At 35.9% G+C, this 27,079-nt stretch overlaps 1 protein-coding gene across 1 annotated transcript in view; it reads left to right on the plus strand.

The window, feature by feature from the left end:
* Nucleotides 1–26,467, plus strand: part of IL1RAPL2 (interleukin 1 receptor accessory protein like 2) — a 562,461-nt gene extending 535,994 nt beyond the window's left edge. Inside the window, exons 8-10 of the mRNA XM_026488169.3 lie at nt 6,128–6,271; nt 11,661–11,831; nt 24,055–26,467. Coding sequence (XP_026343954.2) covers nt 6,128–6,271; nt 11,661–11,831; nt 24,055–24,752 — 1,013 coding nt within the window. The 3' untranslated portion in view covers nt 24,753–26,467. The remainder of the gene's footprint in view (nt 1–6,127; nt 6,272–11,660; nt 11,832–24,054) is intronic.
* The last annotated feature ends 612 nt before the right edge of the window (nt 26,468–27,079 follow it).

Here is a 27,079-nt window from a genome sequence, read left to right on the forward strand (position 1 = left end):
CTCTAATCAGAACCCTCCAATTACAGAATCCTCTCTGTTACACTTAGAATGAAATCCTAAATCTATGCCATGGCCTATAATGCATGACATAATCTTTTGTGATTTCTGATCTCATTTTCTGCTACAATCTGCCTATCTGTCTCAAACATCACACACACTAGCTTCCTTCCTAATTCTTGTGCTCACCAAGCACAGTCCTGACTAAAGGTCTTTGCACTTGCTATTTCCTGGGTCTGGAACACTCTTCCCCTCACTGTTCCCACTCACTCTTTTCATATAGGTCTCGGCTTAAATATAAACCTACTCAATAGTTTTTCCTGGCCACACTATATAAAATAGTACTACCCATCACTTTCTTTGTTTTTATTTTTTGTTTTCTTTTGTTTAGAATTTAAAGAATTGTAATACAGCTCAAATCTGTGTGCCAGGTCCATTTCATCTCCTTCACTGCCAGATCTGGGGGCAGGGACTGCTTCAGTTTCTCTGCCTAAAAATTTTAGCTTTATTGAGGTAAAATTGACAAATAAAATTGTAAGATATTTAAAGTATGCAACATGATGATTTGCTATACATATACATTGTGAAAGGATACCCCTTGTTGAATTAATTAACACATCCATTACTGCACATATTTATCTTCTTCTTCTTTTTTTTTGTTAGGACATTTAAGTTCTGACCTTTTAGCAAACTTCGATTATACAATACAATGTTATCAACTACGGTCACCATGTTATACATTAGATCCTCAGATCTTATTCATCTTACAACTGAAAATTTGTACCCTTTTACCAATTTCTCCCTATTTCCGCCCATACTCCCAGCCCCTGACAACCATTTTCCTACTCTCTTTTTCTATGACTTCAGGGTTTGTTTTTTGTTTTTTTTTAAGATAAAGATAAACATGTAAGTGATAGCACGCAATATAATATTTACCTTTCTCTCTCTGGCTTACTTTACTTAGCATAATGCCCTCCAGTTTCATCCACGTTTTAGTAAATCACAGGATTTCCTTCTTTTTTAAGAGGAAATAATATTCGTTGCCATATTTTCTTGATCTAATCATTCATTGATAAACCACCCAACACTTTCTCTTTTTTTTTGCTTGCTTGGCTCTATTTCTGTTTATTGTATTTATTACTATTTGAGATCTCATTACATGTTTGTTTTCTTCTTTTTTATTTATTTAAATCCAGTTAGCCAACATATAGTACACCATTAGTTTTTGGCACAGGGTTCAATGATTCATCAGTTGCTTATAACACCCGGTGCTCATCACATCACATGCCCTCCTTAATGCCCATTACAGAGGTGGGTTGGGGGACAGGGTATTTGTTTTCTTCTTATCTCCCCCTCCTCACTAGAATATAAACTCCATGAGAACAGGGACTTTTCCTACCTTATTTACTGCTGTATCCCTAGGGCATAGAACATAATAGGTGCTCAAAAATATTTGTTGGGTGAAAATGCTCCTCCTAGAGGGCCAGAGCAATAAGGTGGGGATAGATAACAGGGATTGGTAGAGAGGATTTCTCTGTGATTTTCTCTTGACTAGTGTCTGCCCTGGGCTATCTAAATGCATTTCTCTTTTTAAAGAAAATCACTTTCCAGATTGGGGGTTGAAAATATAAATACCTCAGGGGCCAGGCAAATAGTGAACTTTTTTTTTTAAAGAGGCTGGATATTAGGGAAAAAAACACAGACTGGAGAAAACATGCCTCACCTTAAAGGAGCAGTCACTACTCTTTTCTAGAAGATCATTGCCATGATTGCTGAAATGTAAACCCAGCGACATGAGAACTTTTGAATTTTCAAGTTAAGTTGAAAGACTAGGTATGCAATGTTTTGATTTTTAAATATTGATATTCATGTTTTGGAAATACTGTATAGAACAACAAAACCTTTTGGGGGGGCATGGTATACCAGCATGCACTCTCTGTTTTAGGTAGCAGTTAAATTTTTTTCACTGTGCTTTGCAGAAGGATGCAGTTTATCTTCCCTTATTCCATTTTCCTTAGAAGCTCTCAACAATATGGTAGAGCTCCAGAAAAGATTGAGAAGCCTGATGGCTCTGCTCCAACGTTTTTAATCAGACTGAGCTCTGGCTTGTCTTGCAAAACTTCAGATGTTTCCTTTAGAGTTGAACCTTTCAAACTTTATCACAGCATAGCCTGGCCTCAGTGGCTGCAGTGTTTCCACCTGGAATATAAGTATGGCTCTTTTTATGGAACAATAACTTCGTGATGAGCTGTAAGTCAAATACTGAAAATGCCCTAAGTGGTAATTATGGAGTTTTGATGAATCCTTTCATATAGTGAAAAGGCCTTTCATAAGATGAAAACTCATGTCTAATATATCCAATTAACAGGGTCAGGCTTTCTCAGAGTAAAAAGAACCTTACCTATCCATCTTTTACCTTCACCTACCACTTGCTCACTCCCTGATAAACTATTATCAACAATTACAACTAACATTTTAGTAAGAAGTCCATCCTATTTGTGTGTGTGTGTGTGTGTGTGTGTGTGTGTGTGTGTGTGAATCAAGACTGAATTTATGCTAAGGAAATTCTGGTAACTGTTTTTTCTCTGCACATATTGCCTTTCCCACAAACAGATCTTACCACTGAATCTCTCTGTTCATTCCCAGTGCTACTGCCCCATGCCGAACCCCCAGTCTGTATAGGAAACAATCAGCTGGGATCTCCTAACCTGCTTCCCAACTTATGAGCTAGCTCAAAACATTTCCAGTCTTCCCTCTCTCTAGTCCCTTGGCTTCAGCTGCTATTTGTCCCATTCTATAATGTCTGATCTTCATGTTCAAAGTGAAGAAATAGTTGGGTTCAAATTAAGAAGGTTAAAAAGAACTACACTTGTACTTTGAGTGCCTACAAAAAGTTACAATCCCATAAATATTTGCAGTTCTGCATATAGCTATCCCTGTGATGTGTATGTAAGACATAGTCCAAATAAAATGACTTTCACCTTCTCAGGAAATGTCCCTAGAAGTATAGATCCTGCTGAGATGGAAAATGGCAGTTGAAAACAGAAGACAAAGAAAAGCCAGGTGTCATCTGGGTGATGACAATTCTGCCCTCTGATTATAGGATGCATGTTTCCCTTTTAACGTCCCTGCGTGAGCTGAGTGAAAGAACACTGGTTGAGTCTCAAGGACTAGGTACACAGTTTTCAACGTAAACAGCCATCATTAGGTAATATCTTTCAAAGACATTTTTATAAAATGGACCCTCAAACCACAAAGGCACTCTTCACATCATGATTTTCTTTCATAAATTTACTGCTGAAAAAAGGTGTCTGCTACTTGGGAGCACAAATTGTTCCTACTGCTGAAGTTTTCCATCTACCTAATAGTAACTCTACTCTGTAAATAGCATAGAAATTGCTGAAGAAAATTCCCATTTGGTGACTTTGAAAGCAGTTGAAGTCTATTCTGACCAGAGACAGAGACAGAAATATATGGAAAGAGAAAGCGTCCAAAATATTTACAAAATAAAATGAACATTTTACAGCAGGAAAAGCATGTTGAATCAAGTCAATCAATGTCCTAAGATCAAAGAGAAGTTAGTTTCTAGAGTAACAAAAAAATCATATTGCTCTGTCAATTTAACACTGGCTGTTAAGAATGCATAACTGATGTAAGATGGTGAGAAAACAAGCAAAGATTTTGATATTGTAGGCCCACACAGGTCTCATAAGCAAGCCTGCCTCACCACTACATAGAGGTATGCAGTGACTCCTGGGAAGCTACTTTCTATATAGAGGGCAGGAGGCAGAGCTAATGTGTGGTAGGATTTTTTTTTTTTTTTACCTGAGATGTTGTGGCTCAGTTTTCAAAATGACTACCTCTTGTAGCAGGCAGGACAGAGATAGATTCCAGTTTCCTATCCCTACTCATTATGGGTCTGCTCATGATATTCCTTAACATATTTTGTCCCTCACAGCAGCCCCACTCCCTTCCTTTTTCCATCAACCCCCCTCTTTCCTTACTCAAAAAGAGTAACATTTATTTATGCTTCTTACATTTCCACTCAGTAACTTTCCTGATTGGCCATGCTGTCCCTGGCTTCTACCATCTCTTCTCTCACTCAACCTCCTTTCCAAGACCAAATTCCCTCTCTCCCCATGAAACCTAAAACTTTTCTTCATATGCGGGACCCCAGGGAGCCCCTTTTTTTCTCTCTGGTACAGCTACAGAATTCTTCAGTATCCTCTAATGAAGTGCCTGAGACCTATTCAGTCCTTTCATTCTGCCTGGTGAATTGTAGTTTAGGTTATTTCCTTGGAATTAAAAGGGCAGAAAGAGCCAAAATTCACTACAAGTCACATGTTCTCATGAAGCATTACCAACAGTTCTATGGAGCAAAAGGGAGAAGGCTTGTTTTCCTCTGTCAATTTCCAGGCTGACGCTTATAAAACTGTGGTGTAATAAAAAGAATCTTGAATTTGAAATTAGAATATCTGGGCTCAAGTCCCATCTTGGCCACTTCTTAGGTGTATGACCTTGAGTAAGTGAATTAAACTACTGAGTCTCAGATTCTTCATCTATGTATTCGCCCTATAGGATTCTTGCGCTAAAGGTTTACTTACAGAACAGATTGATAGACTGGTTGAAAATTTTATGTATAATATATATTACATGTAGTATCTATTATATATATGTAGTAGTATATTATATATACTATGTAGTATGTGTGTAGTAAAAATTATATGTAGTATATATTATGTATATTTATCTTTTTCCTTAATCTTAATTGTCATATGAGCCTGACTAGTTTCTCTTAAGCAATAAGCCTATGTAGAGACAAGGGATATCCCCAGGGAAATGTTGGCAATCTGGTTGTTAAGAGACCTTCAGGAGTGGCAATCTGTCATGGTCAGAAATTTGATTTTGACAGTGACCCAGAATTAACCCATCAAGGGAGGCTGATTGATGTCAACCAAACTCATAAACAACTGATAAACAAACTAGAATGTCACTCTCTTTTCCAGTTTCTAGCTACATGGTAAACAGAACTGGTAATAAAAAGAAAAGTCAGTTAGTAATTATGGAATTAGATTTAGGGGAGGTTAGCTGATCTTTTAGGCAATTTTATCTATGTTATATTAAGACGAATGAATGTCCCAATTTCACAAGGGAAGATATGTCTCTGGTCTGGTGTCTTTCAGATTCAGCATTTCTCTTCTAGACATTGCTGAATTAACATTCTAAATTCTCTTCTGACTTCGCGTTTCTCTAAATTCCATGGTACTATCTCTTTTTTTGATGATATCCCTTAGATTTATTAATATCACTAATTAAGCTACAGGTAAGTCACATTCCCTGAGCCTGGGATACATTATGTCTCCTTCCATTATGTGTTGATTTAATTGTTCCAGCTATTACAGTTCTAAGGGTGATCCACTGGAGCAGCCTAGGTCTACTATCAGGTAGCCTGGTGTTGGCTGAATAGTCCAAATTATTAGCCTGGGTTTCTCATTCACTTTTAGCCCCACTGGGCATATTATATTGTATACATATTATACTCATTTATTCAAATAAATGGGGGAAATGGATAAGCTAATTTCCCTAGGTTGCCTTCTATTGGATTATTTTCCTAGGGTTAAATGAAACGGTTAAATCTTGCAAGCTCATTCAATTTTATTTGATTCTGAGAATAATTTTATGATGCTGTTCTCATCTAGAAGAATAGGGCCTGTAGCCTGAGAAGTACTAGATGGTAATCTTACTAAGTCAATAAGGTAATTTAACTGAAACAACAAAATATTGGCCTTAGACCCAGAAAAAGGCAGTTCTAACAGTTCCCTGAGATACACTTAAAACAGAAGTATATAGGTTATATCTAGATGTGTTCAAAACAAATTGGGAGTGACTATTCCTTTTCAGATAGACATCACTTTCAACAGTAAAATTATTCAGATCTTTAGAAAAGAGTTAATTTTATGAAAATTTGATTTATACAAATGTGTCAAGAACAAAGCTACTTACAGCATTAAGCAAGAATCTTTTGGAAAGAAAAGTAGAATGGGTTGTACATCTTACAGACTAGAAATATGGAAAGATCCCAAGTGTTGCTGATTTAATTACCCTTTCCTGTTTATTCTGTTGGTTCCAGATTTAATCTACAAAATTGAACTTGCAGGAGGCCTGGGAGCAATCTTCCTCCTCCTTGTACTGCTTGTGGTCATCTACAAATGCTACAATACTGAATTGATGCTCTTCTACCGACAGCATTTTGGAGGTGATGAAACTACCAATGGTAAGCTGTCTCCTATTGCTCGAATTCAATTAAAAGGCATGAATTTGTGATTATGTAGGAGAGTATCCCTATTCTTAGGAGATACATGATGAAATATTTAGGGTTACAGGGCTATGACTAAAGCAAGTTACCCCTCAAAAAGTTCAGAAAAAAATTGTGTATTTATCAAGAAAGAGAACAAAGGGGAAAAATATTAACAATAGATTCTGGGTAAAGGATATATGGATGTTCTTTAAACTATTTTATTTTTGTAATTTTTGACATTATTTCTAAATAAACAGTTTAACAAGGAGACATGAATTGATCAGGAACTAAAATAATTGCTGTCAAAACCTTTCCCCTTACTAAGAAATAAATTAAGAATCAATTCCATTATTTTCCTCCAGAAAATTCAAATTCAGGTACAGATAATTTCTAGCCATTCCTGGTATTGAAAAAAACAAACAAATCATTTAGGAAACGGATTAAAAGCTATGAAGATTCTATTTTAAAAACTCACAGTGCATCTGGACCCACATATTTTGGATAATTGTAGAACCAGTCTCAAAAATGACCTTAAAGGATAGAAATTCAGAATGTAGTTTATAATTTTCTTATGTGTGCCATCTAAGGCCCTTGGAAATCTTTTGAATGAATTATCAACAAAGCATTGTATTGAGTCTTGTTTCTTTGAACATTCAAAAATGATTTAATTTTTCAAGAGAATAAATAACTGTATTTCAAATCAATACCAATAAGAAATCATGACACGTAACTCAATAGGCATAGAGTCCTCACCCACAAACTACTGTAAGTCTTGGAAATATATGTGTGGAATGCCTTAGGTAAACCAAAATTAAAAAGAAGTCCATTTGTAAGTCATTAAAAAGTCAGATTTGGATTCTAGTTTTCATTATATTGAAATAATGAAAGTTAGAGCTCTTGTTTGTTTTTCTAAGATCATGATCTTACCTCAAAGGAGAAGAGCTCATGATTTTGTTTCTTTTTATAGTGGTAGAAGAAGGGCAGAGTGGTGACTGTAAAAAAAACTTTTGAGGAATCTTTGATATTGGTCCTATGTTTTCTATTTTGTAAGTAATGATATGAGTGGGTTTTAATTGACTTTTATATTTTTATAGTAAATTAGAGATATGCTGTTTGGTGAGTATATATGCATATATATGCATGTTCTTTAACAAAGCAGTATATTTACCTAATTATTATAGCAGCCCATTTAAAAGTGTTACATACCCTTATTCAGACATTGTTTCAAAATGAGTGATTAGGGCCTGTTCCAACCATAATTATGTGCTCCAACAATGTATATGAAAACGTGGTCAATCAGTTTCTATATCCAGCAATTAATATAGAAAAATCTGACTTCTTACCTGCACATGTAAAATAACTAGATGAAATGTGCTACTGAGGAAAAAGTCACTGATTCCCAGGTGCCAACATATGGCTAAATTATCCAATTGGGAATGTAAAAGATGCATTGTCTAAATGAAAGAACATAAAAGGGAGGCTCCTGTGATTACTTTGTTTTGAGTCATGAATATAAGCAATTTGTCAATACTCTCTGTAAGTGATGATACAATTTATTAAATTAAACTGCAATAATTAATTACATTCATCACCCATACCCAATAATCCAGATTAACTGATCAGTTGTAGTACATATTTGTAAGACTAAATTCATGCTACTATTATAGGACATTTCAGGGATAAAATATTCAATTTTGCATCTACATCTCCAATGTGGTCCATGTGGTCAAAGATGACAAATAATCTAGAGCATTTTGATTAAACAATTGTATGTATTGATTCCAAACCAATTGTTTTAGGGAGAAAATGTAATGGGGAAGGATGGGACGTCAAGGGTTTTCATTAGGAAGGAGTATTTAAACATTTTTTATTCCTACATGGAAACTTAGACCTTAAATACACAACCTGTACTGGCTGAATGGAATACTAAAAAGTCAGCAGGTATGCGGTGAGGATGAATAAATGAATATTAAAGCTCTTTTAGAAATACTCGATTTCATGATGCCAAATATCAGCTAGATAATTTCCAAATTTTTCATTTCTTTATTTAAATATTTTGGCATCTCATGGACACAACTTAGTTTTACCCTTATACTTTTTGTTTACATTTTCTCTTTGATTCATATCTCATAAATTTTCTGAAAGTTCTTATAAAAATGCCTTATTTTTATAAAATAAAATCAACCCATCAGACTTTGACTTCTTAGCCATTTTTATATAATTCGTTTCATTTTTATCCACCAAACAATGATTGCTTCATTTATTTGACTTTTGAGTTGTTCAGTAATTAAATATTTATTAAGTGTCTACTATGTGGTAGGCATTACGTATGGTATATTTACTTATATTCCTCATCTGGATCAACACACACACACACTATAGTAGGCACTAGGGACATAATAATCAATAATGTGACACAGTCTTTGCACTTCAGAAGCTAAGGATTTAGCACTGTGTTTAGCACAGCCCTAAAAGAACTGGGTTGTAAACAGGAATGACTTCCTGGTGGTGAACAAGATTAAAATGAGCTTAAAAAACTGGGAAGGACAGGTGTGACAACAGGAAAATTCTTCCACAGACAGTTTGGTTCCCTTCCTCATAACTTCTCTCTCCATTGGGAACAACATACCTATGGTGATTGCTGTGCAAGCCCTCTTTCCTATAATGCTCTGCCATCTGCATTGTGCTCTATTTTCTGGTTCCTTAGATGAGCTTAGTCAGCACGATTTAACACAGAGGAAGGCTCATTAGCCTTGCCTAGCTAAGTGGTGTTGCTGAATTGCCATTTGGTTTTAAAACAATTTTCAGGCCTTGTTGTTAACCTTATTTGCATCATGTTGTTGATTTTGCTCCTCCATCTTCCTCCTCTCTGTGAGCAACAGCTGTGGCTATTCATGAGGTTTTCTTGGCTGTCTATATAAGGCTGAAGTGCATTTTTTAAACTGTGGCAACTGCATCACTGCTTGCTCACTAGCTGGCATCCTAGAGCTTCTGGGACATCTGACATGGTGGCTTTGAGAGCGCTCTTCCTGTTCTGTCCAGCCACCATAAGCTCTTTATCTTTAGTTCATCTTAAAGGGACATGTCTAAAACCAGAAGTAACACTTTTCCAAAGAGTGATGTGTTTCTAGAATGTTAGGTAAAATTTATTATCCAGACGTGTTGGGTGTTTACACATATCAAAGACATCCATGTTCTTTATCATAACTTGATTTGGGATATGCAAATATAGCAATATTTTTCTAGAAAAAAGTCTATAGCATCACCTATATAGGGCATAGGTGAAGTACGTAAGGACCAGGAATATGTGAGTTTAGGCATGGTTGGAGGGCAAATAGTCTTAGTCAGGATAAGCAATGGAGGCAAAAGTATAAAGGCCTGGTCAGATGAGTAAAAAAGTCAGGTAGTCATTGCAGATGGCTAGCTCATAGTGGATGTTCAACAAATCATTGTTGAATAAATTAATAAGTAGTTGAATTTAGGGAGGTTTGTGAGGTAGAAAAGTTATCTAAGTTGGAAGAAACAAGGGTCTGGTCTGACATTACAGAATTTAAGGCAGCAGCACCATCCATTAAGAACAATGAAATACATTCTGTTCATAGGAATGGATCTGTTTGTCCTTTGGCCTATTTTATTCTTCCAGCTGTGTATCATCGGCAGCTCTAAGTCCCAGGTGAGTAATTATAGCTGGAGAAAGTCAAGGGCTTGCAGGTGCATCCTGAGCTTGATTGGAACAGGGGCAGAGGTGCTAAGATTACCAGGAGGTTCTTACATTAGCATTGCTTATGAACATTCTCACTTCCAAGTGGTGTTTTATGCATAAGAGTGGAATGTGCCCCATTTGTAAGCCAAATGATCTCAACTATCCAGGGCAGTCCTTCATGTGCATCTGCTTCTTGGCAATCAAGTAACCCAACCAAGGTTTACGGAAGCCTTTTTCAGCCAGAGGACATGCTAAAGAAAAGCCTTTTGGCTTCACGCACCATCATAACATAAATAACCAGAGTTCCTTTCATGTGGGGGTGGTGAAGACTGGAATCTTACTAGAATTAGAACAATATAATCCTGCCTCAGATATCTCTAGATAGTCAGAGGGTCCCACGTACTTCTACCCTAAGGTTTTTATATCTCTTCATATGTATATCATTTATTCCTCCTTTAGTAGGTAGAACTAAATCATTAATGGTATAAATGAGTGGCTGCTTCATTCTGTAAATTGGCTTTTGGTCAGGTTTCAGCTATATTCTAATCAAATCTGCTTTAATGGAAAATATTGAAGAGGTTTAGAAACAAATCCTGAAATATTTGCCTATCTTTTAAAATTATTGTTTGCAAGTAACAAGGTTTAGTAAATACTAACATTTTCACTTAAGTCTATGCTCACTACATTAACTTTTAAAAATAATTTTCTATAAATTAGGAAATTTTGAAACCCACTATAACATTTCCAATGTGGCCTTTCTAAAACCAATGGGGACTAACAGCTTGAGTACCTGTATCCATTAATAATTTTTAGGAAAAAATTTATAAACATTTTACATTTTCTCTTTGGGGAGGCTGGCTCTGAGCCAGTACAGCAAAGGAGCAAAAAAATACTTTCTCAAAGCACAGTTAACTCCCTGACTAAATGTGTTAAGGGAAAACCTAATTTGGCAATAATGGAAAGATGTATATTTTGAAGCAAAGACTTCCTTTGGAAGCTTGTGTCAAATTAGTTGGCCATGGATTGAACAAGAATAACAGACAATGCACTTGTATAAAACCCAGCTGCTGTCTCTAATATTTGGTAATGAACTACTTTTTGTATATGAAGATGATGATACTAACCAACTGGAAATGTGGCATGTGTTGTGAATAGTGTCTCCAGGAGTGAGGCTGGATTATTTTGATCTTCCACACTCAAGGGCCCAGCCCCTCTTGGATCTCTTGAACATATTTGTGCAAAAGAGGTATAGTCTGTGACCAAGTAACAAAGCCAAGCCAACTGGCACAGAAAAAGTTCAAATCCATGACTTTGGTCTATTTAGTCCTGCATTCAAACACACTGAGCTAATCATTCACACATCACTGAACATCACAAATATGTATAGTCACCAAAAGTCACAAATAATAATTCTCTCTTTTATTCTGTCCTGACTATAGGTTTCCCATTACCACAACAGTTTCAGCCCATATCATATGACTAGGTTATGTGGAAATGCACTAGATTTCTTATAACATGGCATGTGGTTTATTTTTTTTTCTAATTGTTAATGACAGTCACTAGTTACAGTGCTTAGTTCAGCCTGTTAGGGGTTATAGACTTTTAGTACTTAAAGAGAACCTACTAATATATTAAACCCACTTGTTGTTCTTTATATTTAAGACAATAAGGAATATGATGCCTATCTGTCTTACACAAAAGTGGACCAAGATACTTTAGACTGTGACAATCCTGAAGAAGAGCAGTTTGCTCTTGAAATACTGCCAGATGTCCTGGAAAAACACTATGGATATAAACTCTTCATCCCAGAAAGGGACCTGATTCCAAGTGGAAGTAAGTACTTTCAAGTTTTGTATTTAAAAATTTTTGTTTCTTTTATGAAGTTATATGATGGCTTCAAAGGTCAGAGTCAAGTATTTAGATAGTTGTTTCTCACAGTAGATTTTTTTAAATTCAAATTTCTCCACTATGCCTGTGTTCTGACATTCTAGCACACGAATTTTTTAAAAGGCACTCTCACTAACATTTTAGGTATGGTTTTTAAATTATGCCTTAATGGTATTTTTTTATTATATTGCCTTAGTGTTCTGAGAAAATGATGATCCTTAAAAAAAAAAAAACTCTGTAAGTCAAAGTCTTTTCAATGGATTTCAGTTCCAAAGCTGGTCTTCTGTCATTGTGTTTCTACTTATACCTACATTCATTGTCACTAATAACTGAAATTATGCCTTGTTACTCATTTCCAGATTTATAGAACAAAATCCACATAAAAAATGTATGTGAGGCCATTTGGTATAGCACTTTCACTGTGTATTTAAATTATTTTAAAGAAGCTCTGGACTATGTGGGCTTGAATGCTACTTTTAAATTATGCTGCATATTGAAAGCTGTTTTTGAGCTTTTGGAATAAATTCAGGTTCAAGTAAAAAATATATATATTTATTTCCTGTTCATGTTCAGAGTGCTGTATAGGGTAAAGCATAAGGGGAATAGAGAAAAGCCTAAAATACAACCCTGCCCTCAAAGAGTTTAAAATGCCATTGAGGGAGAATAAAACTGCTGGAATTAGTTTGCATATGATCTATATTAATATCCTGAGGGGGGGATTAAAATGTGACTAGGGGGCGCCTGGGTAGCGCAGTCCTTAAGCGTCTGCCTTCGGCTCAGGGCGTGATCCCAGCGTTCCGGAATCTAGTCCCACATCGGGCTTCTCCGCTGGGAGCCTGCTTCTTCCTCTCCCACTCCCCTGCTGTGTTCCCTCTCTCGCTGGCTGTCTGTCTGTCACATAAATAAATAAAATAAAATCTTCAAAAATAAATAAAATAAAATGTGACTACAAATCAGAATATGGTAATTTGTACACATGCAATAACAAAATTAAAAGGTTTGTATTTTCCATACTTCGCAGTATGTAAAATATTTTCACATAATTTCATTTCATGTTTATAATAACCCTGTGTGGAAAAAGAGCTAGTACTATTATCGTCACTTTACAGATGAGAAAGTAAGTTCAAGAAGTCCAAGATCAGATAGCTGGCAAATGGTAGAGCTAGGATTAGAACCTAGATCTATTTGACTTTGGTTCTAAGTCCACTAGATCATGCTATTACACCATAACATTTATTCAGATTATCAACAGTCTACCAAAGGCTGCTAAACTGAAAGGAGATAATTTGAAACACTTGTGTTTTGGTTGTTTATCTCTTTTCTCAGAATGTGTATGTATCTAAGTATGTTTCTGTACGCATATGAATATGCACACTTAAATGTACATAGAAAGGAACAAAGAAGACAATATTTACTGGTCCATTACTTCCCTGTACAACAAATGTAATAATTCCCCAAACTCCTTCCCATAGTCTTCTACTCTTTTCTTTCTGTAATTCCCTTCATCTTTATGACTTGAGATACCACTTCTACATTGATTGAACCCGAAGGAACCTGCTGATACCTCTGAGTCATTTTTGATTCTTCTGTATCTCTCTCCCAAATCCAGTGTCTCTTGCATCTTTTCCATTCTCAGTTCTACCATTCTAGTGTAGGCCCTAATCACCTCATTATTGCAGTGTTGATTACTCTCTGCGTTCTTTATTTTTCTTCCCATCCATTTCCACAAATATGTGTAACTCCTTGATCATGTCACTCGCCCATTCAACCTTAAATTTTTCACCATTTCCTATAAGATAAAATCCATAACCTTCAGCTAAACACTTCTGTAGTCTGGTGCTAGCCCAGACTGGTCTCCTAAACTTGTCTCTTACGATTTCCCCTAGTTATACCTTTTAATCTAACCACATTGTACCTTTGATATACATTGTGTGTCCTTATAATGCTTTTGTTCATGCTAGCCTTTTATACCTTTACAAATCTTACTTACTCTTCTCAATATCACTGCCTGTGTAAAAAGCCCATAATAATTTCTCCAGCCCTAGCGTTCACTATGCACAGTCACTTGTTGGCCTATAAACTATCTTAACTCCTCAGCAAGATTGTAAGCTCCATGAGGGCAGAGACTATATTTCATTTATCCTCACACTCCTGTCATCATCTAGCAGAAAATTTGAGCTCATTGGATGCTTCATAGGTCCTTGTTGATTTTGTTTGAGCAGTGTCAAAGATAGGAGGAAATAATGAGAATGAAATAAGTTAGGGTTTAAATTTTTGCATGACAGTACCTAAATGGCATTTGTCTTTAACAAGGCAAATGTGAAAGCTAAAAAGGAGCTTTCTACTGAAAGAAAAAAAAATTGTGAATAATTCATAGGAATAGTTTCAGTCCTTAAAATAGGCTATTTTATTTTTTTGATATTAGAAAGAATACTTACAAGGGGTTGAACACTGATGAAAAATTAGAAACATTTCTTTACTATTTTTGCTTAATTTATTAGATTAGTACTTATATTTTTATTTTGCCAAGAGCATCTTTTTAAATGTAGAAATTCTGCAAAATCAATTTTTAGAGTGATAATATCCTAAATTGTATTAAAGTAACATCATTACCAAAGTGGAATTTATATTCTCTGTTAAGTCATCTTCAATGGGATTCAATGTGGTACTGGCCTTTCTGTCTTATTCCAAAATTGTTAGCACCACAGTAGGCAGTCTTTATCAACATCACCAAGTGACTGAAAAACATTAGTCTTTATGTCTAAATATTTCAACATTGACTATCTTTCTTCTGAACTGGAAAACATTGCTTCACCATCATGTACATCAGAAAGGGAAATGGGGATAACATGGAACACAGGAGAGTCACTTTACCTAAGACTCAGTAGATGACACTTGCTTATTATGTAAAGAAGAAGCTATTATGCATAGGTGAGAGTCAGACCCAGGCAGCATGAGGGTGAAAGAGATGCATCCCAAAATCATGTCTTCTTAATGCTCCCATGTAGTCTATTTTGGTGACCTGACAGGTCAATTGAATCAACACACTGTGTCAATGTAGCCAAATAGGTGGTAAAATATTTTATACCTCATTGAGTTAGCTAGTCATTTGGCTAAATTGATTGAAATTAACTAGTTGTTTTGGTGTATCATAGACAAGTCTGAACATCCTCCTTGACCATAGAGTGTGAGGCTTATATAAACCATGTTTCTTAGCTCAAAATTACAAGATTTGAGTTGAGGACTGTAACACACTGAATAAGAGATGATAAGAAGTTGTCACCTAGTATACCCTGACATTTAAAGAACTTAACATAAAAACACGCAAGAAGTCATTAGGACGGCAGAGATTCTATAGTCCATAGAAGATCAATTTAATTGTTTTGAGATTCTACAACAATCAGACTGAGCAGGGACTTGGATCCTGGGTACTCAATGGTACACAGGAAGACTCCTTTTACAAGTAAGCCATTTGGGACAATTATGCAGTTTTTAGATGCAACCACTGGAGGGTGTTTGATTTTAATCCTTCCTTCCTGAATAAGGAAATTCATGTTCTCTGAATTCCGATTTGCGAGTGTAACCTGCAGAAGTTCTTAAAAAGGCCCTTTGACAATTTTTCTTTTTCCATCAACATTTCAGAGCTGGCTGAGCAGTCACCATGTCACGATTAACGAGTTTTTCCTTGGCATTTTTAGCATGCATTCAGGAAGTCGATGAAGTATATGAATAATATACTTGATTTACACATGAATGACAGAGTAGAACATTTTGGACTTGGTGTATGTGTGTTATTAAAGAAGCTTCTGTGGTCTGTATTTGCAGCCATTGGTACAGATTTAACAGGTTATGCTATATAAATATAGACACATTCCTGGGGGGAAAACTAGTTACAATATTATAAGCTATGTTTGTCCCTCACATCTCATTTAAAATATGTTGACCCAAGACTACTCCTTCCTCCAAAAACTAGCAATGAGGCCTTTGAGGATTGTAAAAGCAGGCTTCATAATATCATCCTTGATCTACAACAATAATTTTTTATGAATCAAATTAATGAAGTCTATGACATTAACCCATTAATGTTTAATGTCTTCAGTTTTGATGTATCTTCAGTTTCTTTTGCACCATTCTCATGATATTCCAACTCAATCTCATTAACACACAAACCTTTCCAATGCATACAATTTCAAAAGTACATGAAGGAGACTCCCCCCACCTTCTCTTTGTCTCTCAGTCTCTCTCTTCCTCATATGATCAAGGGTTCTCAAAATGCTTCAATATAAAGATGTCACTTTCCAAGGTAAGGTGGTGTCTGCACTATTCCCACATGCTCTACTAGAGAAGTGTCCTTTGGCCATTATGAACCAGCAGAGATGGGGAGATTTGACACAAATATTTTTCCTAAAGACTAAAACTAAAAGTCTTCAGATCTGGACATTATTTTCCTGGCAGTGGCCTACCTTTCCATTCTTGAGGCTGTGGCCAGGATCTTCCTTATGTTTTCTCAGGTTTGGTGCCTGAATGTGGCAAGAATTCCTACTTTCCAGTAAAAATTTGGTTTGTCTCTTCCCAGGCTAGAAACATCTGTCCTGAGAATAGCAAAAGCAACTTTGTTGCCAACAGGCGTCTGAGTGTCAGAACTGACAGGCAACCAAAAGAAAGCCAGATAGAAAACACCCTACTCAAACTGCCTAGAGACACAAACTTGAGACGTAGAGATTTTCTCACCCCTGCAGCTGCTGGGTTTTGTGGTGTAAAGTACTGTACACAGAGCACATTGTGTTCATGGGGCCTAGTGGATCCTTGAGGAATGAACAGATGTGCTCTGAAGCTGACATGTGACCAATAGAACCCAGCTGTGCAATTGAGATCCTGAGATTGGGGACATTTTTGGATGAGTACCATTTAGGTTCTCTATCCCACCTTCTATCAGTGTTTCTGAAGGGATTAAAAAACATAAAAATATAAAAGGTTATTGAATTAGGCTGAGGGCTACTGATCAGATGGAGAAAATAACATTCTAAGACTAAAAGTAGAAACAACCCAATCCTGTAGCTGTTGTTTGCCTTTAAGAGAAAACAATCAAGGTACTTAAAAATGCATATGCAATATTTATTAACAGTTATAACTTGAGCCAGTTCCTTCTGAAGGTTTAGAAAAATCTATGAATATCTAAGTGGAATTTGAAAAGAAAAAAATCCTTCAAAGACATTTATCTCAATTTTCCCTTCTATTCAAAGACTGAGTTATTCATGCATTATTATACTAGAGAAAGACATTAATAAACTAAAGATATTGTCATACATATGTTTGATCAGCTCTGTCTGTTGAAGTTATATTTATGAATTTGGCATCAAGTATCAGTATTACTGAAGGAGTAATTGAGCGAGTGAAACTCAAGAATCCTATAACTCCTTCAGTAATTTAAGGGAAAATGATAATGTCTGATTACATTCTTGCATTTCCTCACTATTCTAATCTTCAGTTTTTTAATGCTTAGTGCTAGCCATGTGATTGTGCTGACAATGGAATGACAAATGAGTGGAGAATACATCTGGTGTCAGATGATCCCTAGTCACTGCTAAGTGAGACATGCAAAAAATATTTTTGTACATGGATCTGTAAGTACTCATTGCCAATAGTTCCTCTAATAGCTGGACATATTGGACACCATTCAAGTAAATTTTCCTTGGGGAGTAATAAAATCCTTTTCAGGCAATCTGATGTCTGTGACCTAAAAAGTGTGAGGCAGGGGTGACATGCACAACTATGGAAATTTAACACATTGTGTGCAATTTACTCACATGGAATAAAATTAGATATGCCCACTATCCCCTTCATGTTAAAGCCAAGAGAAGGGAATTGTACCCCAATATGCCTCCAGATGTACTGAGGTCAATGGACTGAGGTTTCTCACAAAAGTTTAAGGTTAAGGAAGAACTGTGTAGAATTTCAATCAAGAAATCTACTGCTTGAATGGCACAAAGAACAAGCACCTTAAAAAAAAAAAAAGAGCATAAGACCAGGATAAAACTGTCTTTAAGTTCAAAGGAGCCACAGAAAAGACAATATAAAGAGAGAGCAGGTAATCTTGTTCCCTATTTACTAAGATTGCATTGATGGAAATTAGTTCTATCTACAAGTTTCTAGGGCATGAGGTTAAGGGAGAAAAGAGAGGGGAAGGACATTTTGCAGACTTTTTTTGCTACTCTCCACATTATCTTTCCCTCAATATTCTCTGAATGTGTTCCATTACCTACCTCCACCCTTGGTAAAGAGGTGAAGAGAGATGAGAAAGAATTTGGAGATGTGGACAATATTCCAGAGTAAATTCTGCCTACTGTCATGCTTCCCCACCCACCCACAGATAAAATGTAATAGCAAAAGTATGGGATTCACTACCAGAAATACAGTCTTCAAAGTAAAAACTGTGAATAAACATAGTTCGCTATACTTACAAGGTCTTAGCAAATCCATGTTAACCATTGATCAACCAAACTATCAATAAGTATTAATTAGTATACTTAACATTAGTCAGTAGAAAACAAAACTCCTACCAAAAAATTTAGCCCAATAAACTATCTATGAAATATCAAGCCAAGGACTTGGAGGAGAAAAGGAAAGTTTTTGTAAGGTAAGTAATATCACGCACTGTTTAGAAAGCCCCTCCTTCCCACACATACATCTAGTTAAATAAAAATTTTATTACTTCAATCTTTGTGACAGACAACACAGGCAGAATCTAACATCTGCCAGAGGCAGAATCAAGACCCAAATCTTTAGTAATATCAGCCAAGATAAAAGAGTCAGGTTGTCAATCTATATAACTCTTGCAATAGGTTAGTATTAAGCATCATTATTTAAAATGCAGATAGTATATTCAGTGAGACTACATTATAAGTACCTCACTGTATCTAATTATACCAGAGAGCTAATAATTTTTCCCAAATACATAGTTCTGAATAATACATTTTTCTTTGATACATAGGAAACCTGTATTATTTTTGCTGGTTTCTCCATACAAGTCAAAGGAAAGGACCCACTTAATCAATTAGAAAGAACCCATTTCTAATTTCAATTTAGAAATTAAATCTTGAATTAAAGTCTTGAAATATTAACCCATAGGTTTTAGAAATACCACTGTTGATAATGTTGGCCAAAAATTAACGAAGTAGTATCTATGTTAATGCATCCTGTCTCATCCTAATGATTTGTCTATTTGATAGTGGATGTACATAGCTGTGGGTATATCAAACTATTATTATATGAACCTGGAAAAATAGTAAATCATGTCTTTGTCTACAGGCTATTTGTCTTTTAACTTTTTAAAAATATGCCAACCACCCTTAACAGTGACCCTGACATAAGATAATTTACAAGTAACTAATTGATTAGTTTGATAAATCTAATGGTTAGTGGTTAGTAGGCAGTAGCAAGACCTCATGGAAATTCCTAAATATATAGGGGTTTTTTTCCTCCCTTGTTCTTCTGTCTACATCTGCAGCAGATTCAGCACCTGAGATTTAGAAGAGTACTGAGTTCTTTGGGGGAAAGTATACACATCCCATTAGAAGCCATTTCTTGGAGCTGCCATTCTTCCTGCTTCTATTTCATTGCTTCATTTCTTTCTTCAGTTTGCTTTTTTGCTTTGTTAATAACTGTCCTGTTTCCAAGTCACTTTTGTAGATCTAATTCTACTTTTCTAAATGCACTGTAATTTTGGTTTATACAACTGCCCCTGAAAGAAATTTTTAAATTGAATTTTCTTTCCTTTTAATAGTTTTAGGTAGTCACTTTCCTTGTTTCCTGTTGGCTTGACCTTTCTTCGTTCTCTAATAGGTACACATCCCAAAGAGGGCCTAGTGACAATGCATTTCCTTTCTAGAATATTTCATAATCTCCATCAACTCTCAGTATAGACAAAAGAAAAAAGGTTCTTTGAAGTTGCACTTATAATGTGAAAAATGAATTTGTACCAACTCAAACCTCTATAAAAAATACGGTCAAGGGGATTTTTTTTCTTTACCACTTGTGAAGATCACAAATAGACTAAATGTAATTAGCTTTATTTTGTGTCTGATAAATTGGTATGGTTTCACGGCCTTGTCTAGAGAAGCAGAAGACTATCATACCCAGGCTTCTTTAGTCTTTTCTGTCATCATAAGTTGCTTCAAACCAAAATCTGCAAAGAAATAACTTAATGACCTTTTATTTAAAGAATATTTTATATTTTTCTATGTGGAAAAAAAAGAGCCTTTGAGGGATTCCTGGTACTCAGCTGCTAAATTCTCCTGAATAAGTCAAGGCAAGATTTAATGAATATTCATGTGTGCTGTGGATTTAGGGATTTTTTTTTAAAGTTTCCTTATTATCTCTTCGTGGTAACAAGCTTTTTAGAATGGTTTCTGAAGATTTCTAAAATGTCCCCCACAAAACCACAGCTCTTCCATGGCAAACACCACTGCCTGTCACAGACTACACTAGCTATGGACTGGCAATGTCTTAACATGATACCTGTTTCTGCTTAGTTTATTTGGAACTTTTCCAAACCTAAACACCCTGACTGGTCTCTAATTCAAGGGCAGCAAACTTTCTCTGTAAAAGTCCAGATAGTAAATATTTTTGGCTTTGTGGGTCATATATGGTCTCTGTTGCATCATATTCTTTTTTTTTTCACAACCCTTAAAAAGTTATTCCTTGCTCACAGACCATACAAAAACAAGACATGTTCTTAACGGATCAGGCCCTAGTTTACAGTCATTGGATGCAAACATGCAACCCGGGGGTAAGAGGGAAATTATTTGGGGCACTTGCTGCATAGAAGCCAGCAACAACTTCCTGGCTAAAGATTAGCAAGTAAAAAATATTAATCCTACCTGTTTGGTCTCTTGTTAGTTTACTACATTTTCCATGATGGCTAGGTCCTGGTTTTTTTCCCAAAGATAAAAAGACAGAAAGTAAAGACTTAAGAAGGGAGGAAGGAAGGGCGTGAAGGGAGATAGACAAAAAGAGGAAGGGAGAGCAAGAGAGGGAAAGGCAGAAAGAGAGAGCAAGAAAGCAAAAAGGGAGATAAAAGGACAAGAAGGAGACAGGACAGTAAAAGAAAGAGAGAAAGAGAGAGGTAGAGAGGAGCTGGGGGGGGGGGGGTGGAGAAAAAAAACATAGAAAAACAGAGAGCGCCAGAATATGGAAGCTAGTGCACAGTCTCTCCTTCTTTTCCTTAGAGCCAGGCAGCTCTTAGAGGCACCTCCCCAGCTGCTTTCAAACATTGAGGTTGCTGCCCAGCCACTGATCACCATCCCAAGAAGTGAAATGTGGGCTTCACATCTGAAAACTTCCACTTGGTTTTTCACCAAGTGAAATGGAACACGAAATTCGGGGCCCAAGCAAATGGCTCATGTTTTCTTTGGGACACTTGGTCTGTGTCTACCCAGGGAAAAATTTGATGTACTGACTGACTGACTCCAGTGCATATGATTAATGTATATATAGGGCAAACCAGGATAATTCAGACCTTTTTTTCTTCCACAGCAGGTTTTCAGCCGGAATTATCTGGAAGGTTGCCTCAACTCTCCACTAGGCTTTGCCAGGATAAGCACAGCCAGTGTAGTATGCAAGAGACAGGGACCACTCCCTCTATCCAAGGTTCCCTTCAACACCCACACCCTGTGCAGCTGAGCATAGTGGGATCTGTCCTGACAGTCATTCTTTCTGGAGGCAAATGCAAATTCTGTCTAATGAATCTCTAAGAGGCCCCCAAAACCCTAAATGTTGCATTTGGCTTAGCTGTCAAATGGCAAAATATAATAGATTGATGAAGGAGGAGAAACATACAAATGGGAAGAAAAAACGTACCCTGTTCCCTTCCCCATTCAGGAAAGCGGATAGCAAAAGCCAAAGCCCATAAATCCCAATCAAACTAATTAGTACGTATGTATATAGTTTCTCTTAAGACTGTGAACACCTGGATTGTAAATTTTTTCTCTAAGTAGAGATATGTATAGATAGACATACCTTTTGTTTTTAAAAGTATAGTTAAAAAGTAAATTAGACTACATCCCAACACATAGAAAAAGTGTTGCTCATAGAGGCATAGTTTATGTGACAGATGTGCTCCTTACAAGATTTGTACAGATCATTTTTTTAAATTAAATGAAAAGCTACAATTAATGAGGGAAGAATACTACTTGGAATAACCCCTTGGTAAATTATTTTGTAAAGAATTCCTCTATGAAATTAACAATTAACTCATAATTTACCTGGCAAAACTGTATTTTCATGGACTCTTGTACTGATGTCTTAATCTGGGTTTGGGTTTTGTTTTGTTTTGCTTTGCTTTGTGTGGAGGAAAGGTGAAAAGAATAATGGGAAAGATGCATGATAGTTTATTTTACTGTATCTTACAGATCCAACCTCTAATGATGAAGCTTCCCACATAACTTCTTTCTTTTTGGGAGCAGGAAGAAAGGAAGAAAATGAAGAGTCAGAGCTGTTGATACATTGGGATAAAATTTTTCCACTCTATTGAAACTTTCTACCTTTCCTTCCATTCTGTTTCACCAGTTCTCTAAGTGATAATTACAGAGTGATAACTTCCCCATTGCTGCTTGTGTGATGTTTTTACTTTGCTTTGTTTGTTTGTTTTTATTTATTTTATTTGTTTTAGATTTCAATGCTGATTTTTTCCCCTGAATAAATAATCTCTTTAAATTCTTAAGAGGTTCCCACTCCACTTAGAAGTTGCCTTACAAATATTCATTGTAACTACTGCATGAGAAAGTCCTAAAATGTATTAAGTAAAAACCAAAACAACAGTAACAACAAATTGTTAAGTGGGCAATTTTATGTGTATCTCTTAAAAAGTTTTTTATTTATCTATAGGGTGTGTAGAAAGTTTACTCATTTTCACTTGTGAAAATGTTCTTGCTGCCTAGTGGTGGAAATAAAACCCTTGAAAAGAGACGTATCTGTGAAATATGCATCTGTAAAATAAGTTTCTCTTTTCAAATGGCTTGTACTGGGCTGTTTGGTGGCCCCACACTATGTACTGGACGTGACTTCTTGAAAGCAGTCTGTAACCTTGGGCAGATTTGCAGTGACAAATGTTGCTATGCTTCTGTAAGCACTGCTTCTGCTAGAGGGCACTGTACATTAGACAAGGCCTTGTGCTCTACTTAGTAAAGACAGCTCTCTGTTGCCGCACCTGTGTCCAAGTCTCCATTTGTTAACACATGTGTGTGTTTCCCTTTTTGGCAGATAAGACTTTGGGAAGCATGATTGCAAAAGGATTATTCTGCGGAATAAATAAATCTAGAATTAGTTGAGTGTTTTTCTACCATGAAAGGACTATAACATATTCACCTAACTCGCAGAATTGTTCCACAAAGTAGGGCAAAGACTTCTCAACTGATTGACTCCCCCTTTATCCTTTTACCATTCATTCCACATCATCCCCCACCTCTAACTTTACCCCTTACTCTTCCCTGGAACAAAGAGCAGCTGGTTCAAATTAAACACATGGGCACAAAAACACCACGTCCCTATCTCCCAGTTTGAAGGGCAACATGGAGAACCTAAGATTGCAGATAATAAAAGGTATTCTGAGGAACAGACTATGATTCTAGAAGAGATTTTCCACTATTTCTATCAGTTATCTTTGAAGTAGTTCATATACCCCCTAACTTTTTAGTAGTTTGGTAGTTTAGTAGTTTAAAACTACAGGGAAAACCAAATCAAACCCATAAATACAGTGACCTTTCATTCATTAAACAACTCCATTTCTCTTTTCATCAATCTGATGATTATTTGTTCCCCTAGAGCTGTTGATACATTGGGATAAAATTTGGAAGACTGCCTTGAACTAAATGATTAAATAAATAAAAATAGCTGAAATACATCTAAGCTCTGAAGAAGTCAGAGTTTTGTATTAGTCAACAGAACACTGTAAGTAATGATGAAGAGAAAGAAAATAAGTATTATAAGCGGAGGTTTTCTTTTTCCATTGTTCTTTTTAGGAAATGTACTGTCTGAATGTGCACTACAAGAAAAGAAAATGTGATGTACCTTAGTGAAAGACTGGCTTTTTGCTATATTAGAGTGCAAACCTAATGCTTTAAAGACTGGAAATGTCTTTGTTTTACTCTTTCTCTCTTTCTGTGATTTGTAGCATACATTGAAGATCTCACAAGATGTGTTGAGCAAAGCAGAAGACTTATTATCGTGCTAACTCCAGACTATATTCTCAGACGAGGATGGAGTATTTTCGAATTGGAGAGCAGACTCCATAACATGCTAGTCAGTGGAGAAATCAAAGTGATTTTGATTGAGTGTACAGAATTAAAAGGAAAGGTGAATTGCCAGGAAGTGGAATCACTAAAGCGCAGCATCAAACTTCTGTCCTTGATCAAGTGGAAGGGACCCAAAAGCAGCAAATTAAATTCTAAGTTTTGGAAGCAATTAGTACATGAAATGCCCATCAAGAAAAAAGAAATGCTTTCTCGGTGCCATGTTCTGGACTCGGCAGAACAAGGACTTTTTGGAGAACTCCAGCCTATACCCTCTATTGCCATGACCAGTACCTCGGCTTCTCTGGTGTCATCTCAAGCTGATCTCCCTGATTTCCACCATTCGGATTCAATGCAAATGAGACACTGTTGCAGAGGTTATAAACACGAGATACCAACCACCACCTTGCCAGTACCTTCCTTAGGCAACCACCACACTTATTGCAACCTGCCTCTGACACTACTCAATGGACAGCTACCCCTTAATAATACCCTGAAAGATACCCAGGAATTTCATAGGAACAGTTCCCTGCTACCTTTATCATCCAAAGAGCTTAGCTTCACCAGTGATATTTGGTAGTAAAAACTCTGAAGTCCCCTATATGTGAGCATACAGAATTTCTGCTTTACCAAGGATAAAGTACACCTAACAACATTGAGGTGCTGAAAAAGTGTTCAAAGTAAAAGGCACAGAATCCCTTTTGTACTTAAAATTTTTGTTTACATTTCCAGAATAGTGGGGGGTGGGGGAAAGAAGGACCTGCTTTTGTAGTATAGTACCTTGTTTCAATGTATAGTTTTGATTTCTTCCTGAAAATAAAAATTTAAAAATCCTTTTGTTTTAGAGTAGGTTTTATGATACCATTTGGACTGCAAACTTTGTAGATGAGGTATCTTCCCCATATTTATAAATATTTCAGTATTTACATGGTATCTGAAATAAGGAAAACTTAAAGACTTGAATTGAATTTGAAAATTCTGAACTAAGTTTAAGGGGAAAAGAGAACTTCTACAGAAAACTGAAAAATCAGGAATTATCAAGAAAGAAGTGTTGAAGCACCCCAATGAGAAGATTGTAGAAGATCAGTTAAGAAAAAAATGTGATTGAAATATTTGGAACTTCTTCAACATACTGGGCAACTTCTCTAAACTAAATCAACAGCTCATAATGACCGCTTATAGTTGTATAGGGAAGCACATCTTCTTTAGGCAGACTGGTAGGTAGGCAAATATGCATTTCTTAAGCAAATGAATAGAGAGGCTGCTAGTTCTTTGAAGATGATTTTAAAGAACTCTTATGGCTTTCTATCCTATTACAAAAGTTTTACAAATTTGAAAACACATTTTAAGATGCACATTTTATTGTTTGCTAATAATTCACATTTGGATTTTTTTCCAAATGATCTCTTGACCTGCTTTATATGAGGATGTGCGTATCTTCCTACTTTTTTACAGCATCATTGGAGTTTGAATTTAAATAAATATTGACTGCAAGTGTCAGCAGTAGAAAAGAAGTAAAACAACAATATTCACAGATGAAGTGCAAAATAATTCAAGTTTACTAGTGGTAGAGCAGCAATTGCAGTGATTCTCATCTGAAATGTAGTTGTGAAACAAACTATTCTGTACATACACACTATCTTCTTGGCCATGTGTGCAAGGTTCCTGCAGAAGTATCTCTATTCCTGGTGCTTCAAAGAGTATATTTTATAGACTAAACTTCTCCACCTTCACATTATAACTGTGATTGTACCACACCAGAAAATCCCTGTGAATGATCTAAAATATTGTGAATTTGCTGTAAGGATTGTGCCCCTATTCTAGTATTTATTGTGGATTACTACTTTGTGTTCTTTCCAATTACTCAGTTTTGGTGTGTTCTCTACCAAGATGCCTGCGGGGGCCAACGTTTAATCAAGGTTGATTCTGGCACCTTGCAAATGGTTCGTAAATCATGTTTTTGGACAAATATAAATAAGGACAGAAGTACACAGTGTGTAAAATTAAGAATTTGCCCAACCCTTGTAAATGTGAAACTCAAATGTATAAGAGAATATTAGATAATATGTTTTGATTATTTCTTTCAACTTTTTTATATTATTGATTCCCTGTGATCCATGGAAAGTTTTGTTTAAAGTCCTTGTTTCTCCATTGCTTTTCTATATCCAGCTGCTCAGAAAATGCATTATGCTTCAACAGTATGTAAAAGCTTAACAGTGATACATGTTCATTTCATAGTGAAGCAATTAGTTGCTCCTTGTTCAATACATATAGGTGTTTTGTAGATGTATTGTTTCCACTGAGGAAGGTGATTTTGCTTCTGTAAAAAAAAAGTAGGTATTTCAAAATGGAAATTTATCAATTCCAAACCGTTTTCCAAGTGTTATAAAGTTGTATTTACTCTTCATTGTTCTTTAAAGATATGTGTAATTACTAAGTTAATAACCTGCATGAAATGAGTAGTATATATGTTTAAGTGACCAATTGTACTTTTTATTATTTTGTTTTTCACAGAAGCCTAGATTAATTCAAATAGAATGTTCAGTGGTATTTTTAAACTAATAGTTCTGTATTGAGCATGCCAGTTCTGAAAATATAACATGGGTCTCTCTGCTTCCTTTATTTACAATGATTAAACGTGGGTAGCAATTTGAGTTGGCTGGCCACAATGTGTCCTTTCACTACTAGTAAGTACTCAAAAACAGAGCATTCACACTTGTGCTGGGGAACTTGACAAGAAACCTTTTCTACCATTTTCAAGAACCAATGTGTACACTATCTATAAAAATTTATTTCTAGATGGCAATTCAAAATTTGATTTTCATCTGAGATTTTTGAAAGATATAGCCTATAGGATATAATAAGCATTTAGTCTAGAACATAATATATTCTTCCCCTTGCTTACAC

Source organism: Ursus arctos, chromosome X (genome assembly GCF_023065955.2).
Source record: "Ursus arctos isolate Adak ecotype North America chromosome X, UrsArc2.0, whole genome shotgun sequence".
In the NCBI taxonomy this organism is placed as follows: Eukaryota; Metazoa; Chordata; class Mammalia; order Carnivora; family Ursidae; genus Ursus; species Ursus arctos.